This window comes from Coregonus clupeaformis, chromosome 13, assembly GCF_020615455.1.
Source record: "Coregonus clupeaformis isolate EN_2021a chromosome 13, ASM2061545v1, whole genome shotgun sequence".
Taxonomy (NCBI): domain Eukaryota; kingdom Metazoa; phylum Chordata; class Actinopteri; order Salmoniformes; family Salmonidae; genus Coregonus; species Coregonus clupeaformis.
This window is the reverse complement of record NC_059204.1, coordinates 53,536,492-53,555,185: the sequence shown is the minus strand read 5'-3', so window position 1 is coordinate 53,555,185 and position 18,694 is coordinate 53,536,492. Positions and strand designations below refer to the sequence as shown.

Sequence of the window (18,694 nt, the reverse complement as noted above, 5' to 3'; positions counted from 1 at the left end):
CAAGGTAGTGGGCTCACTCACAATTTTGCCTAAGAACACAGCCATGAATAAAGAATGGTACCAACACATCCTCCGAGAGCAACTTCTCCCAACCATCCAAAAACAGTTTGGTGACGAACAATGCCTTTTCCAGCATGATGGAGCACCTTGCCATAAGGCAAACGTGGCTCGGGGAACAAAACATCGACATTTTGGGTCCATGGCCAGGAAACTCCCCAGACCTTAATCCCATTGAGAACTTGTGGTCAATCCTCAAGAGGCGGGTGGACAAACAAAAACCCACATATTCTGACAAACTCCAAGCATTGATTATGCAAGAACGGGCTGCCATCAGTCAGGATGTGGCCCAGAAGTTAATTGACAGCATGCCAGGGCGGATTACAGAGGTCTTGAAAAAGAAGGGTCAACACTGCAAATATTGACTCTCTGCATAAACTTAATGTAATTGTCAATAAAAGCCTTTGACACTTATGGAATGCTTGTAATTATACTTCAATATACCATAGTAACATCTGACAAAAATATCTAAAAACACTGAAGTAGCAAACTTTGTGAAGACCAATACTTGTGTCATTCTCAAAAATGTTGACTACGACTGTAGGTGTCAGTAGACATTATGTAGAGTAACCTACCTCGTCTCCAGTGCCCACCAGGTTGTTGTCTCCTAGTCTGACTTTCAGGTTGATTCCCTCAGCCTCACGTGCATAGATATGGTACCAGCACACCTGCACCACACCATGGAGAGACAACATGCTACTGTCTATATAATATGATCTATCATACTATCCTTACAGTAAAACACTATCATACTATCATATGAATCCCTGCTAAAATAAAAATACATAAATAATATCCTTATGCTAAATAGGCACCCACAAAGTCATACAGTATGTCATTCCTCCCAGCTACAGTATGAGAGTAGCATGAGAACATTACTGCCCCTACTTCAGACTGTACTTCGAGTGAGAGTTGCTCTGGATATGATCCTCATGATCCCAATCCTAATTATCACCATCCTCACACTGTAGTCTACACACTGATTGCTCTGGACAGGAGTATCTGCTTATTGTAGATGTCCTATCACCTGTTCCTCCAGGGCATAGGGTGCAGGAATGAAGGTCATGGAGTGGTAGGTACGGGACAGGAGGATAGGAGAAGGAGGAGGTCTAGTGTTTCTCTTCTCCTCTCCTCCTCCCTCCTTCCTCTCCGACGAACCTGAGGAGCTGAACAGCTTCCTCTCCTCCACCTCTGCCTTCTCTATCAGGACAACAGCCTCCTGTGACCAACACAGGGAGAATACAGGGAATGGGTGAAAACCTCAATGGTGGGCAAAACTCAAATAAGGCTAGCACAACTAGCTATTTATTGTGTGTACCAGAGTTGCCCAACCCTGTTCCTGGAGAGCTACCCTCCTGTAGGTTTTTGCTCCAACCCTAGGTGTTACTAACCTGATTCATCTTATCAACCTGCTAATGATTAGAATCAGGTGTGCTAGATTAGGGTTGGAGCAAAAACCTACAGGACGGTAGCTCTCCAGGAACAGGGTTGGGCAGTCCTGGTGTATACCAATGAAAGGCATTAGTCATTCGCTTGTAATGTACATATCAACATGATGGACAAGCCAAGCGTTTTTATAGAATGGCATTTGGTATATTATGTGTCTCCAATCATAATGTGTCATATCAACAGTAAGATTCCAGTAAGACTAGCTGTCGCCATCGGCATCGGCTAATGGGAATCCTAATAAATCAAATCAAAATCAACATGATATTCAATGGACATTTTCAGTGTCATTTTCTGTCTTTACCTCTAGCAGCCTCTTGGTGGCGCTGCTGTTCTGGTCCTTCTTGTGGGACAGCAGAGCGTTCTGGACCAGGAACAGAGCTATGGAGATCTTATTCTTTCTGATCCGCTCCAGAAGCACTGACTCTGTAGACAGATGTTTTAGGGACCACACAATCATTATCACAATAATTGGCAATATCTTCTGTTGATAACTAATTCATGATCTAAATACTGATTCATGAAGTAATCAAACTTGAGCACAATATCAGCTTGAAATACACAACTGCTTGTGTCAAAGCTGAGAACCTCATGCAGCCATGTACAGTATGGAGTGCAGGGCCAGGGGTGAGGGCTCTGTCTCACCTCCTCTGGCTCTGTTAGCCATGGTTTCAGGTGTCTCCACACCACCAGGGGGCCTCATAGTTCTCCTACTGTCACCAGCATGCTGCTGCAGCTCAGCTAAGGGAAGGTACACAACACAGCATACAAAGGGGACGGTTCGAGGGGAAGAGAGGGAGGCAGATATGTGATGATGAGCACAACAATTACTATCAAGAAAAGGGGGATACAGGTTTGGTTTTGTGCAAGTTTCAATGATTATGAAATAGAGGATAATGTTTTGGAAAGCAGGAAATCCTGGTTAATCTGGGGGGGAAAATGACAGAAAAGCATTCTGGGATGTGTCTGGAGGCCTTGCTGACAGACCTGGGCAGATGTTGAGCAGCTTGAGGGAGACTCTGTGCTGGACAGACAGCAGTTCCAGATGCAGGTCCATTGGGATCAGAGAGAGAGAGAGAGACAGGGAGGGCCTCTTCACCCTCTCTCCGTCTCCTCCTCCTGCAGGGGAACGCATGGCCAGCCCAGCAAACTTCTGTAAATAGAGAATGATGTGTGGTAAGAGACCTGGGCCAAAATAGCTGTCACCTCAGAAGTGGTTGTGTAGAGTTACCTCTTTACAATGCAAAGCACTTTGAGACCTAGTGAAAGCACTAGTCTAGCAATGCAATAACACATGATTATCATTTCTATCAGGTAGTAGGGTGTCCACCCACTGTGCCCAGAGTGGGTGTAAACGCGCTTTAGTCATGACATTTATAACATATATTTTACCAAGGCAAATATGATTATTCATGTTCTAAATCGTTCATTAACAGTATATCCAAAAAGTTGGATTTCGTTACCCAATACATCCGATAATAAGCACCGAGCTCCGTTGACCGAGCTCTGTTGACAGTGTATGCGCTTCATATTCATCTGTAAAATGTCAGCGGAGCACTGAGCGTACCGCAAGCTTTTTATTTTCAAAGACGACCACCACAATGTAAAATCCTAAAAAGTTGCGGCGAGAAAGATGGTGCATCTTTCTCGCCGCAACTTTTTAGGATTTTACATTGTGGTGGTCGTCTTCAAAGTTGTTTCTGCGTGTCGCAAAAAGCTAAAATAGCATGACATGAGCTGAATTAAATGTAAAAGGCTTTGAAAATAAAAAGCTTGCGGTACGCTCAGTGCTCCGCTGACATTTTACAGATGAATATGAAGCGCATACACTGAGTATACCAAATATTAGGAACATTTTCCTAATATTGAGTTGCACCCCACCCCTATTGCCCTCAGAACAGCCTCAATTCGTCAGGGAATGGACTCTACAAGGTGTCGAAAGCGTTCCACAGAGATGCTGGCCTAAGTTGACTCCAGTGCTTCCCACAGTTGTGTCAAGTGGGCAATGCAAATAGTCTGGGTAGCCATTTGATTAGATCAGTCCTTCTCAAATAGTGGGGCGCGCCCCCCTGGTGGGGCTCGGAGCAATGCCAGGGGGGGCGCGTGTGACCCCGTGGAACATGCTTTTTTTAACCACAGGGAGTAGGTTTTTTTTGCATCGAACAAGAGCACACAGCACAGAGCAGGAGATATGAAGTGCAGACAACAAACCCTTAAGAGACACCATGGAAAAATATTCAACAGGGATGAAAAGAAAGGCGGAGAGAGACGGAGATAATGAGACAAACGTAAGTCTCCCGAAAGCTAAGACGAGGAAATATGACGAAGCGTATGTAGCGCTTGGCTTCACTGTGACTACGGTGGGAGACGAGGAAAGACCGGTATGTTTACTGTGTCTAAAAATGTTGGCAGCAGACAGCATGAAGCCAAATAAATTAAGGCGTCACTTAAAGACATTACACCCCAATCACGCTGATAAGCCGTTTGAGTTTTTTCAGCGAAAACGTGCCGAATATTGCCAACAATCGTCCCGCTTTGTGAATGCTACTTCAGTAAACCAGTGAGCTGTTAGCATCATATAAGGTGGCGTACCAAATTGCTCAGTGCAAAAAAAAACACTCCATAGCAGAGCATAGCAGAGCCTGCAGCATTAGACATGGTCTCTGTCATGCTGGATGACGCAAGTGCTGCAAAAATAAAAACTATCCCTCTGTCCAATGACACTGTCGCCAGACGTATAAATGACATTGCTAACGATCTTAAAGAACAGCTGGTAGATAAACTCAAAGACAAACGTTTTGCCCTACAGTTCGATGAAGCAACTGACAGCAACAAAGACTGTTTATCGCTTATGTACATTTTGACATGACAAACTCCCTGTGTGAGGATCTACTTTTTTGTAAATATGTCAGAGACAGAGCCACAGCTGAAGAGCTATTCAAAATGCTGGACTGCTTCCTGACTGAGAATGGGCTAAAGTGGGAGAACTGCATTGGTGTTTGCAGTGATGGTGCACAGACCATGGCAGGGATGAGAAAAGGACTTCCGGCACTCATCAAGAAGGCCTCACCTAATGCTGAGTGGACACACTGTGTTATACACAGAGAAGCACTGGCATCAAGGCACCTTTCCTCTGAATTAAGTGAGGTTATGACTGACATTGTAGGTGTAGTCAATTTTATAAAGACCAGACCACTAAAAACAAGAGTCTTCTCTGCTATCTGTAAGGAGATGGGAGCTGAACATCAAGCTGTGCTGTTTCACAGTGAAGCAAGGTGGCTGTCACAAGGAAAAGTATTGTCCCGAGTTTTTGAGCTCAGAGAGCAGATAAGAATGTTTTCGGAGCAGGAGCACAAGTATGACCTCGCAGAAAATTTTTGTGATGAGAACTTCCAGGCAAAACTGGCCTACCTGAGTGACATATTTGGAAAGCTAAATGAACTAAATCTACAGTTTCAAGGGAAAGATAAACACCTCCCTCAGGTCACAGACAAGATCAGCTCTTTCACTCGAAAGCTTGCAATGTGGGGCAGGCGACTTGATGAAGGAAATACTGATTCATTTGAGAACCTGCATGAATTTGTTGACACTACTATGATGCCACCTCAGTGATTCCATATATTAAGGAGCATATTTCATCACTGATGGGATTCTTTAAAAAGTACTTCCCTGAAAACAGTTCCCAATATGACTGGATGAGAGATCCTTTCAATGCACCAGCTCCAACTGGTTTCAGCTCTGCAGAGGAGGACCAGTTCATTGATATGACGTCTGACTCCACATTGAGACTGAGGTTCACATCACAGACACTGAGTGAATTCTGGCTGAGTGTAGAGAGGCAGTATCCACTCTTAGGGCAGAGGGCCATGGGCATTCTTCTTCCTTTTGCAAGATAAAACCTATTCCCCCTAAGGAGACTGAAAAGATTTGGCATGGGTCCTCAGATCCTCAAAAGGTTCCACAGCTGCACCATCAAGAGCATCCTGACTGGTTGCATCACTGCCTGGTATGGCAACTGCTCAGCCTCCGACCGCAAGGCACTACAGAGGGTAGTGCGTACGGCCCAGGACATCACTAGGGCCAAGCTTTGTGCCATCCAGGACCTCAATACCAGGCGTTGTCAGAGGAAGGCCCTAAAAATTGTCAAAGACTCCAGCCACCCTAGTCATAGACTGTTCTCTTCTACCGCACTGCAAGCAGTACCGGAGTGCCAAGTCTAGGTCCAAGAGGCTTCTAAACAGCTTCTACCCCCAATCCATAAGACTCCTGAACATCTAATCCAGTGCTTCTCAATTATTTTCTGTTACGCCCCCCCTAGGAAGAAGTAAACATTTCGTGCCCCCCAACTCTCCGCCGCGACTGTAAATAGTATCATTTGTCTATAAAATTGTTATAAGTACACCTCTGCATAACATTGTATCCTTATTAACATTAAAGAAAACAAAAAAATTAAAAATAAAGATCAACTTACAACAAAGAATAACTTTATTAACATTGTTTTTTAGCCTGTAACAGAAAATACATGCCAAATATTTTCAGTCTCCTTGGGGGGAATAGGTTTTGTCTTGCCCTCTTCATGACTGTCTTGGTGTGTTTGGACCATGTTAGTTTGTTGGTGATGTGGACACCAAGCAACTTAAACTATCAACCTGTTACACTACGGCCCTGTCGATGAGAATGGGGGCGTGCTCGGTCCTCTTCTTTTTCCTGTAGTCCACAATCATCTCCTTTGTCTTGATCACGTTGAGGGAGAGGTTGTTGTCCTGGCACCACACGGCCAGGTTTTTTGACCTCCTCCCTATAGGCTGTCTCATCATTGTCAGTGATCAGGCCTACCACTGTTGTGTCGTCGGCAAACTTAATGATGGTGTTGGAGTCGTGCTTGGCTAAGCAGTTATGAGTGAACAGAGAATAAAGGAGGGGACTGAGCACGCACCCCTGAGGGGCCCCAGTGTTGAGGATCAGCGTGGCGGATGTGTTGTTACCTACCCTTACCACCTGGGGCGGCCCATCAGGAAGTCCAGGATCCAGTTGCAGAGGGAGGTGTTTAGTCCCAGGGTCCTTAGCTTAGTGATGAGCTTTGAGGGCACTATGGTGTTGAACGATTAGCTGTAGTCAATGAATAGCATTCTCACATAGGTGTTCCTTTTGTCCAGGTGTGAAAGGCCAGTGTGGAGCGCAATAGAGATTGCATAATCTGTGGATCTGTTGGGGCGGTATGCAAATTGGAGTGGGTCTTGGGTTTCTGGGATAATGGTGTTGATGTGAGCCATGACCAGCCTTTCAAAGCACTTCATGGCTACATATGTGAGTGCTACGGGTCGGTAGTCATTTAGGCAGGTTACCTTAGTGTTCTTGGCACAGGGACTATGCTGGTCTGCTTGAAACATGTTGGTATTACAAACTCAGACAGGGAGAGGTTGAAAATGTCAGTGAAGACACTTGCCAGTTGGTCAGCACATGCTCGGAGTACACATCCTGGTAATCCGTCTGGCCCTGAGGCCTTGTGAATGTTGACCTGTTTAAAGGTCTTACTCACATCGGCTACGGAGAGCATGATCACACAGTCATCTGGAACAGCTGATGCTCTCATGCATGTTTCAGTGTTACTTGCCTCGAAGCGGGCATAGAAGTAATTTAGCTCATCTGGTAGGCTTGTGTCACTGGGCAGCTCGTGGCTGGAGGTGTGTTGGGTCATTGTCCTGTTGAAAAACAAATGATAGTCCCACTAAGCCCAAACCAGATGGGATGGTGTATCGCTGCAGAATGCTGTGGTAGCCATGCTGGTTAAGTGTGCCTTGAATTCTAAATAAATCACAGACAATGTCACCAGCAAAGCACCCCCACACCATAACACCTCTTCCTCCATGCTTTACGGTGGGAACTACACATGCGGAGATCATCCGTTCACCCACACCACGTCTCACAAAGACACGGTTGTTTGAACCAAAAATCACCAATTTGGACTCCAGACCAAAGGACAAATTTCCACCGGTCTAATGTCCATTGCTCATGTTTCTTGGCCCAAGCAGGTCTCTTCTTCTTATTGGTGTCCTTTAGTAGTGGTTTCTTTGCAGTAATTCAACCATGAAGGCCTGATTCACACAGTCCCTTCTGAACAGTTCATGTTGAGATGTGTCTTCTACTTGAACTCTGTGAAGCATTTATTTGGGCTGCAATTTCTGAGGCTGGTAACTCTAATGATCCTCTGCAGCAGAGGTAACTCTGGGTCTTCCATTCCTGTGGCGGTCCTCATGAGAGCCAGTTTCATAATAGCGCTTGATGGTTTTTGCGACTGCACTTGAATAAACTTTCAAAGTTCTTGAATTGTTCCATATTGACTGACCTTCATGTCTTAAAAGTAATGATGGGCTGTCATTTCTCTTTGCTTAATTGAGCTGTTCTTGCCATAATATGGACTTGGTCTTTTACAAAATAGGGCTATCTTTTGTATACCCCCCCTACCTTGTCACAACACAACTGATTGGCTCAAACACATTAAGAAGGAAAGAAATTCCACAAATTCACTTTTAACAAGGCACACCTGTTAATTGAAATGCATTCCAGGTGACTATCTCATGAAGCTGGTTGAGAAAATGCCAAGAGTGTGCAAAGCTGTCATCAAGGCAAAGGGTGGCTATTTGAAGAATATCAAATCTATTTTGATTTGTTTAACACTTTTTTGGTTACTACATGATTCCATATGTGTTATTTCATAGTTTTGATGTCTTCACTATTATTCTACAATGTAAAAAAAAAATGAGTAGGTGTGTCCAAACTTTTGACTGGTAGTGTATATTTGTGTTTTAATCAAATCAACTACAGTGGGGCAAAAAAGTATTTAGTCAGCCACCAATTGTGCAAGTTCTCCCACTTAAAAAGATGAGAGAGGCCTGTAATTTTCATCATAGGTACACGTCAACTATGACAGACAAATTGAGAAAAGAAAATCCAGAAAATCACATTGTAGGATTTTTTATGAATTTATTTGCAAATTATGGTGGAAAATAAGTATTTGGTCACCTACAAACAAGCAAGATTTCTGGCTCTCACAGACCTGTAACTTCTTCTTTAAGAGGCTCCTCTGTCCTCCACTCGTTACCTGTATTAATGGCACCTGTTTGAACTTGTTATCAGTATAAAAGACACCTGTCCACAACCTCAAACAGTCACACTCCAAACTCCACTATGGCCAATACCAAAGAGCTGTCAAAGGACACCAGAAACAAAAGTGTAGACCTGCACCAGGCTGGGAAGACTGAATCTGCAATAGGTAAGCAGCTTGGTTTGAAGAAATCAACTGTGGGAGCAATTATTAGGAAATGGAAGACATACAAGACCACTGATAATCTCCCTCGATCTGGGGCTCCACGCAAGATCTCACCCCGTGGGGTCAAAATGATCACAAGAACGGTGAGCAAAAATCCCAGAACCACACGGGGGGGACCTAGTGAATGACCTGCAGAGAGCTGGGACCAAAGTAACAAAGCCTACCATCAGTAACACACTACGCCGCCAGGGACTCAAATCCTGCAGTGCTAGACGTGTCCCCCTGCTTAAGCCAGTACATGTCCAGGCCCGTCTGAAGTTTGCTAGAGTGCATCCAGAAGAGGATTGGGAGAATGTCATATGGTCAGATGAAACCAAAATATTACTTTTTGGTAAAAACTCAACTCGTTGTGTTTGGAGGACAAAGAATGCTGAGTTGCATCCAAAGAACACCATACCTACTGTGAAGCATGGGAGTGAAAACATCATACTTTGGGGCTGTTTTTCTGCAAAGGGACCAGGACGACTGATCCGTGTAAAGGAAAGAATGAATGGGGCCATGTATCGTGAGATTTTGAGTGAAAACCTCCTTCCATCAGCAAGGGCATTGAAGATGAAACGTGGCTGGGTCTTTCAGCATGACAATGATCCCAAACACACCGCCCGGGCAACGAAGGAGTGGCTTCGTAAGAAGCATTTCAAGGTCCTGGAGTCTCCAGATCTCAACCCCATAGAAAATCTTTGGAGGGAGTTGAAAGTCCGTGTTGCCCAGCGACAGCCCCAAAACATCACTGCTCTAGAGGAGATCTGCATGGAGGAATGGGCCAAAATACCAGCAACAGTGTGTGAAAACCTTGTGAAGACTTACAGAAAACATTTGACCTGTGTCATTGCCAACAAAGGGTATATAACAAAGTATTGAGAAACTTTTGTTATTGACCAAATACTTATTTTCCACCATAATTTGCAAATAAATTCATTAAAAATCCTACAATGTGATTTTCTGGATTTTTTTTCCTCATTTTGTCTGTCATAGTTGACGTGTACCTATGATGAAAATTACAGGCCTCTCTCATCTTTTTAAGTGGGAGAACTTGCACAATTGGTGGCTGACTAAATACTTTTTTTCCCCACTGTATATACCCTACATTACATAAAGTATGTGGACACCTGCTCGTCGAGCATCTCATTCCAAAATAATGGGCATCAATATGTAGTTGGTCCCCCTTTTTACTGCTATTACAGCCCCCACTCTTCTGGGAAGAAATTTGCTGCGGGGACTGATGTTGTGCGATTAGGCCTGGCTCCCAGTCGGCATTCCAATTAATCCCAAAGGTGTTCAAAAGGGTTGAGGTCAGGGCTCTGTGCAGGCCAGTCAAGTTCTTCCACACCGATCTCGACAAACCATTTCTGTATGGACCTCGCATTGTGCACAGGGGAATTGTCATGCTGAAACAGGAAAGGGCCTTCCCCAAACTGTTGCCACAAAGTTGTAAGCATAGAATCTTCTAGAATATCAATGTATGCTGTAGCGTTAAGATTTCCCTTCACTAGAACTAAGGGGCCTAGCCCGAACCATGAAAAGCAGCCCCAGACCATTATTCCTCCTCCACCAAACTTTACAGTTGCCACTAGGCAGTCGGGAAGGTAGAGGTCTCCCGGCATCCGCCAAACCCAGATTTGTCCATCGGACTCCCAGATGGTGAAGTGTGATTCATCACTCCAGAGAACGCGTTACCACTACTCCAGAGTCCAATGGCGGCAGGCTTTACACCACTCCAGCCAGCGCTTGGCATTGCTCATGGTGATCTTAGGCTTGTGTGCGGCTGCTCGGCCATGGAAACCCATTTCATGAAGCTCCCGACAAACAGTTGTTGTGCTGACGTTGCTTCCAGAGGCAGTTTGGAACTCAGTAGAGAGTGTTGCAACCGAGGACAGACCATTTTTACACGCTACGCACTTCAGCGGCCCTGTTCTGTGAGCTTGTATGGCCTACCACTTTGCGGCTGAGCCGTTGTTGCTCCTAGACGTTTCCACTTCACAATAACAGCACTTACAGTTGACCGGGGCAGCTCTAGCAGGGCAGAAATTTGACAAACTGACTTTTTGGAAAGGTGGCATCCTATGATGGTGCCACATTGAAAGTCACTGAACTCTTCAGTAAGGCCTTTCTGCTGCCAATGTTTGTCCATGGAGATTGCATGGTCAATTTTGTACACCTGTCAGCAACGGGTGTGGCTGAAATAGTCAAATCCGCTAATTTGAAGGGATGTCCACATACTTTTGTATATATATATAGTGTACTTATGCATTGAGCTTGTCTGATGCTTTTAGCGCACTATTTGATGAAATAAGACCCACATGACTCAAGGGGAGCCAGAGATCAAGATAACCAGAAAAAAAAAACTTCACCTGAACAGACCATCCTCCTCCCGCGCCTACTGGCTTTCGCAGATTCTGCCATTACTCTCCTGAAGTTGCTACACGAGGAGTTGGCAACCTTTCTCATGTGGAATGCCAATGTATCTTCCCATTTGTACCAATTTGTGTGCCAGTTATGGTTACGCAAGGCCTGTCTGCAATGAACTTGTATCAACTATTAACTTGGGTCCGGCCCAAATCTCGCCAGCAAACTTGCAACATTGCATAAAATATTCTGTGCCGTCAGAGTTTCCCGCATCAGTGAGCTCGGGACAGACACGGCTGTAGGCCATTTGCGCAAGGGAAAATAAGTAATCAGGTAGGCCTATTTTATGACATTTCCACTGGATCAGAGCATGACATTTTTACCTTTCATGCTGAGTGGTTATCGAAAGGGAGAGAGCTGGAAAGAATTTTCAAATATATTCAGGAACTACTGTCATTCTCAATGGATGTAAAAACTGAATTTGTTTGCTTGCTGTTTGAGGTGAAGAAAACATTACTTTGAGAAGCTCTACAGCTCATTAGTGGTAGTGCGTTTAAGCCAATCAGAAATACTATCAGATCCCCAAATGGGCACATTTATAGGCCTATGCCTACATTTGCACACAGGCCAGGTAGCCTATAGGCCTACTTCTATGCATAATCAGGTGTGCTTCCTTACTCAACATTGACAGGAGCGCTCCAAACAAAAGACAATGACTAAATTGACAACTTGTAAACAGAATGAAATAAACCAAAACTTGTTTCTCAAAAGTGTAGCATAGGTTGTGCGTTCTGCAAACAATGTGACCACTCCGACAATGAGAACGGTAAAAGACTGGAATAATAATATATTGAATGGATTAACAGAAATGACCGTAACCAAACAAACATTGTAGATGAGAGATTTGTGGATTTTTTTTCCCTCTTAATGTGTTTGAGCCAATCAGTTGTGTTGTGACAAGGTAGGGGTGGCATACAGAAGATAGACCTATTTAGTAAAAGACCCAAGTCCATATTATGGCAAGCACAGCTCAAATAAGCAAAGAGAAATGACAGTCCATCATTACTTTAAGACATGAAGGTCACTCAATACGGAACAACTTTCAAAGTTTCTTAAAATGCAGTCATAAAAACCGTCAAGCTCTATGATAAAACTGGCTCTCATGAGGACTGCCACAGGAAAGGAAGACCCAGAGTTACCTCTGCTGCAGAGGATGAGTTCATTAGAGTTACCAGCCTCAGAAATTGCAGCCCAAATACATTCTTCACAGAGTTCAAGTTCAACATCAACTGTTCAGAGGTGACTGTGTGAATCAGGCCTTCATAGTCGAATTGCTGCAAAGAAACCACTACTAAAGGACACCAATAAGAAGAAGAGACCTGCTTGGGACAAGAAACACGAGCAATGGACATTAGACTGGTGGAAATCTGTCCTTTGGTCTGGAGTCCAAATTTGAGATTTTTGGTTCCAACCGCCGTGTCTTTGTGAGACGCGTTGTGGGTGAACGGATGATCTCTGCATGTGTAGTTCCCACCGTAAAGCATGGAGGAGGTGTTATGGTGTGGGGGTGCTTTGCTGGTGACACTGTCTGTGGTTTACTTAGAATTCAAGGCACACTTAACCAGCATGGCTACCACAGCATTCCGCAGCGATAACGCCATCCCATCTGGTTTGGACTTAGTGGGACTATCATTTGTTTTTCAACAGGACAATGACCTAACACACCTCCAGACTGTGCAAGGGCTATTTTACCAAGAAGGAGAGTGATGGAGTGCTGCATCAGATGACCTGGCCTCCACAGTCCCCCGACCTCAACCCAATTGAGATGGTTTGGGATGAGTCGGACGGCAGAGTGGAGGAAAAGCAGCCAACAAGTGCTCAGCATATGTGGGAACTCCTTCAAGACTGTTGGAAAAGCATTCCAGGTGAAGCTGGTTGAGAGAATGCCAAGAGTGTGGCAAAGGAGTTGGCAAAGGGTGGCTACTTTGAAGAATATAAAATATTTGTTTAACACTTTTTGGTTTACTACATGATGCCATATGTGTTATTTCATAGTTTTGATGTCTTCACTATTATTCTACAATGTAGAAAATATTTAAAATAAAGAAAATCCCTTATTTTATATATATATATATATATATATATATATATATATATATATATATATATATATATATATATATATATATATATATATATATATATAAAAATAGGGGGGTAGATCAGCTTTAATATTGCAGATAGATTGTAACTTCCATCAATGCTCATGCTGCTAAACATGCCCTCTGCGATGTCATTTACAAAATAGCTTCCAAAACTCTACTCAGCAAATTGGATGTAGTCTATCACAGTGCCATCCGTTTTGTCACCAAAGCCCCATATACTACCCACCTTTGTGACCTGTACGCTCTCACTACATATTTGTCGCCAAACCCACTGGCTCCAGGTCATCTATAAATCAGTTCTAGGCAAATTCCCGCCTTATCTTAGATCATTGGTCACCATAGCGACACCCACCCGTAGTATGCGTTCCTCACTGGTCATCCCCAAAGCCAACACCTCCTTTGGCCGCCATTCCTTCCAGTTCTCTGCTGAAAATGACTGGAACAAACTGCAAAAATCTCTGAAGCTGGAGACACTTATCTCCCTCACTAACTTTAAGCATCAGTTGTCAGAGCAGCTTACCGATCACTGCACCTGTACACAGCCCATCTGTAATTAGCCCACCCAACTACCTCATCCCCATATTGTTATTTACATTGTTATTTATTTTGCTCATTTGCACCCCAGTATCTCTATTTGCACATCATCTTCTGCACATCTATCACTCCAGTGTTAATACTAAATTGTAATTATTTTGCACTATGGCCTATTTATTGCCTTACCTCCATAACTTACTACATTTGCACACACTGTATATAGATTTTCTATTGTGTTATTGACTGTATGTTTTGTTTATTCCATATGTAACTCTGTGTTGTTGTTGTTTTTATCGCACTGCTTTGCTTTATCTTGGCCAGGTCGCAGTTGTAAATGATAACTTGTTCTCAACTGGCTTACCTGGTTAAATAAAGGTTAAATAAAATAAAAAAAATAAAAAAATGTAATTGTCTGCATCACTGCCTATCCCCCATATGTTTTTGTTTCTCGCATATATATTTATATATATATACAGTGGGGAGAACAAGTATTTGATACACTGCCGATTTTGCAGGTTTTCGTACTTACAAAGCATGTAGAGGTCTGTAATTTTTATCATAGGTACACTTCAACTGTGAGAGACGGAATCTAAAACAAAAATCCAGAAAATAACATTGTATGATTTTTAAGTAATTCATTTGCATTTTATTGCATGACATAAGTATTTGATACATCAGAAAAGCAGTTTGTTTGCACACACTGCAGCAGGGATTTTGGTCCACTCCTCCATACAGACCTTCTCCAGATCCTTCAGGTTTCGGGGCTGTCGCTGGGCAATACGGACTTTCAGCTCCCTCCAAAAGATTTTCTATTGGGTTCAGGTCTGGAGACTGGCTAGGCCACTCCAGGACCTTGAGATGCTTCTTACGGAGCCACTCCTTAGTTGCCCTGGCTGTGTGTTTCGGGTCGTTGTCATGCTGGAAGACCCAGCCACGACCCATCTTCGATGCTCTTACTGAGGGAAGGAGGTTGTTGGCCAAGATCTCGCGATACATGGCCCCATCCATCCTCCCCTCAATATGGTGCAGTCGTCCTGTCCCCTTTGCAGAAAAGCATCCCCAAATAATGATGTTTCCACCTCCATGCTTCACGGTTGGGATGGTGTTCTTGGGGTTGTACTCATCCTTCTTCTTCCTCCAAACACGGCGAGTGGAGTTTAGACCAAAAAGCTCTATTTTTGTCTCATCAGACCACATGACCTTCTCCCATTCCTCCTCTGGATCATTCAGATGGTCATTGGCAAACTTCAGACAGGCCTGGACATGCGCTGGCTTGAGCAGGGGGACCTTGCGTGCGCTGCAGGATTTTAATCCATGACGGCGTAGTGTATTACTAATGGTTTCCTTTGAGACTGTGGTCCCAGCTCTCTTCAGGTCATTGACCAGGTCCTGCCGTGTAGTTCTGGGCTGATCCCTCACCTTCCTCATGATCATTGATGCCCCACGAGGTGAGATCTTGCATGGAGCCCCAGACCGAGGGTGATTGCCCGTCATCTTAAACTTCTTCCATTTTCTAATAATTGCGCCAACAGTTGTTGCCTTCTCACCAAGCTGCTTGCCTATTGTCCTGTAGCCCATCCCAGCCTTGTGTAGGTCTACAATTGTATCCCTGATGTCCTTACACAGCTCTCTGGTCTTGGCCATTGTGGAGAGGTTGGAGTCTGTTTGATTGAGTGTGTGGACAGGTGTCTTTTATACAGGTAACGAGTTCAAACAGGTGCAGTTAATACAGGTAATGAGTGGAGAACAGGAGGGCTTCTTAAAGAAAAACTAACAGGTCTGTGAGAGCCGGAATTCTTACTGGTTGGTAGGTGATCAAATACTTATGTCATGCAATAAAATGCAAATTAATTACTTAAAAATCATACAATGTGATTTTCTGGATTTTTGTTTTAGATTCCGTCTCTCACAGTTGAAGTGTACCTATGATAAAAATGACAGACCTCTACATGCTTTGTAAGTAGGAAAACCTGCAAAATCGGCAGTGTATCAAATACTTGTTCTCCCCACTGTATATATATATATATACACACATATACATACTAATATATATATATATATATACACACACATATACATACTAATATATATATATATATATATATATATATACACATATACATATACATACATATAAATACATATACATACATATATATACATATCCTTTAAAAAATATATATTTCCCTTTATTACTTTCCAACCCCACCACCCCTTCCCTAATTGGAGTAAACTAGTGAACAACGCTTAGGCCTCTACTTCCAGATTATACATACTGTATACATTTTATGGACACAGTCAATTATACAATAATTATATTTTGTTTGTTTTTACTCCTGAACTTCCTCTACCATCAACCTCGCCCATCATTTTCATGATGTCCATCCGGTTTGCTTCTATATGCCATATCTTTCTAACTGTGCTCTTTCACAAAAGCTCTCAACCTATAACCTATATACTTATTATGGACACAGTATGCTTTACATTAGATATCTTGTTGTTATTAGTTGTTATTAGTCCCATCCTTCAGCTCCATTCAACACCTCCCATCTATCTCTTAACACCATCCATATTGGATTTCTATTTGCCATATATTTTTCAACTGTACTGTGATGTTTCACAAAAGTTCTGAACCTTTCTATTCTCATTGTTTCTACAGATTGTAAATTGAAAATAAACATTTTTGCTAAAAGTATTATTATATTATTGATCGATTAACTATGACTTTTCAGATCACCCAGTATTGCTATCTGCAGGGTTAGCTCCATGGAAATATTGCAATCCTTCAGCCATTCCTGGACCTGTGACCAAAAACAAGCTACAAATGGACAGTACCAAAACAAATGATCTAATGATTCTGTCTCTTCGCAGCAAAATCTGCAGAGCTGGGAAGATTGTATCCCCCATATAAATAACATACTACTGATAGCAAGAATTTTGTTTAATAATTTAAATTGGAAAATTCTAATTTTTGCGTAAAATTTATTGGAGTGAGATCATTTATTTCATTTGGGATATGTATTCCGAGTATATCCACATCACCATCAAACCATTTTATTGGTAAACTACATGGTAATGTAAAGATTGTATTTTTTAGTGATCCAATACGTAATAAAGTACATTTATCATAATTTGGTTGTAATCCAGAGGTTAGAAACTGTACAGTTTTGTACGTTTGCCCACTGACAAAGAAATGATCAGTCTATCATTTTAATGGTAGGTTTATTTGAACAGTGAGAGACAGAATAACAACAACAAAAATCCAGAAAAACGCATGTCAAAAATTTTATAAATTGATTTGCATTTTAATGAGGGAAATAAGTATTTGACCCCCTCTCAATCAGAAAGATTTCTGGCTCCCAGGTGTCTTTTATACAGGTAACGAGCTGAGATTAGGAGCACACTCTTAAAGGGAGTGCTCCTAATATCAGCTTGTTACCTGTATAAAAGACACCTGTCCACAGAAGCAATCAATCAATCAGATTCCAAACTCTACACCATAGCCAAGACCAAAGAGCTCTCCAAGGATGTCAGGGACAAGATTGTAGACCTACACAAGGCTGGAATGGGCTACAAGACCATCGCCAAGCAGCTTGGTGAGAAGGTGACAACAGTTGGTGCGATTATTCGCAAATGGAAGAAACACAAAATAACTGTCAATCTCCCTCGGCCTGGGGCTCCATGCAAGATGTCACCTCGTGGAGTTGCAATGATCATGAGAACGGTGAGGAATCAGCCCAGAACTACATGGGAGGATCTTGTCAATGATCTCAAGGCAGCTGGGACCATAGTCATCAAGAAAACAATTGGTAACACACTACGCCGTGAAGGACTGAAATCCTGCATCGCCCGCAAGGTCCCCCTGCTCAAGAAAGTGCATATACAGGGCCGTCTGAAGTTTACCAATGGACATCTGAATGATTCAGAGGAGAACTGGGTGAAAGTGTTGTGGTCAGATGAGACCAAAATCGAGCTCTTTGGCATCAACTCAACTCGCCGTGTTTGGAGGAGGAGGAATGCTGCCTATGACCCCAAGAACACCATCCCCACCGTCAAACATGGAGGTGGAAACATTATGCTTTGGGGGTGTTTTTCTGCTAAGGGGACAGGACAACTTCACTGCATCAAAGGGACGATGGACGGGGCCATGTACCGTCAAATCTTGGGTGAGAACCTCCTTCCCTCAGCCAGGGCATTGAAAATGGGTCGTGGATGGGTATTCCAGCATGACAATGACCCAAAACACATGGCCAAGGCAACAAAGGAGTGGCTCAAGAAGAAGCACATTAAGGTCCTGGAGTGGCCTAGCCAGTCTCCAGACCTTAATCCCATAGAAAATCTGTGGAGGGAGCTGAAGGTTCGAGTTGCCAAACGTCAGCCTCAAAATCTTAATGACTTGGAGAAGATCTGCAAAGAGGAGTGGGACAAAATCCCTCCTGAGATGTGTGCAAACCTGGTGGCCAACTACAAGAAACGTCTGACCTCTGTGATTGCCAACAAGTGCAACCAAGTACTAAGTCATGTTTTGCAGAGGGGTCAAATACTTATTTCCCTCATTAAAATGCAAATCAATTTATAACATTTTTGACATGCGTTTTTCTGGATTTTTTTGTTGTTATTCTGTCTCTCACTGTTCAAATAAACCTACCATTAAAATTATAGACTGATCATTTCTTTGTCAGTGGGCAAACGTACAAAATCAGCAGGGGATCAAATACTTTTTTCCCCCACAGTACAGTTTCTAACCTCTGGATTACAACCAAATTATGATAAATTTACTTTTTTCCCTCACTGTATATTATCCCTAACATCCTTA

The 18,694-nt window shown here is 43.1% G+C and overlaps 1 protein-coding gene across 1 annotated transcript in view; it reads right to left on the bottom strand.

The window, feature by feature from the left end:
• Window positions 1-18,694, bottom strand: part of cfap54 (cilia and flagella associated protein 54) — a 147,171-nt gene that overhangs the window by 106,155 nt on the left and 22,322 nt on the right. Inside the window, exons 16-20 of the mRNA XM_045224515.1 lie at window positions 2,491-2,656; window positions 2,149-2,244; window positions 1,808-1,929; window positions 1,085-1,276; window positions 633-725 (exon numbers count right to left, since the gene is read on the bottom strand). Of these exons, the coding sequence (XP_045080450.1) occupies window positions 633-725; window positions 1,085-1,276; window positions 1,808-1,929; window positions 2,149-2,244; window positions 2,491-2,656 (669 nt within the window). The remainder of the gene's footprint in view (window positions 1-632; window positions 726-1,084; window positions 1,277-1,807; window positions 1,930-2,148; window positions 2,245-2,490; window positions 2,657-18,694) is intronic.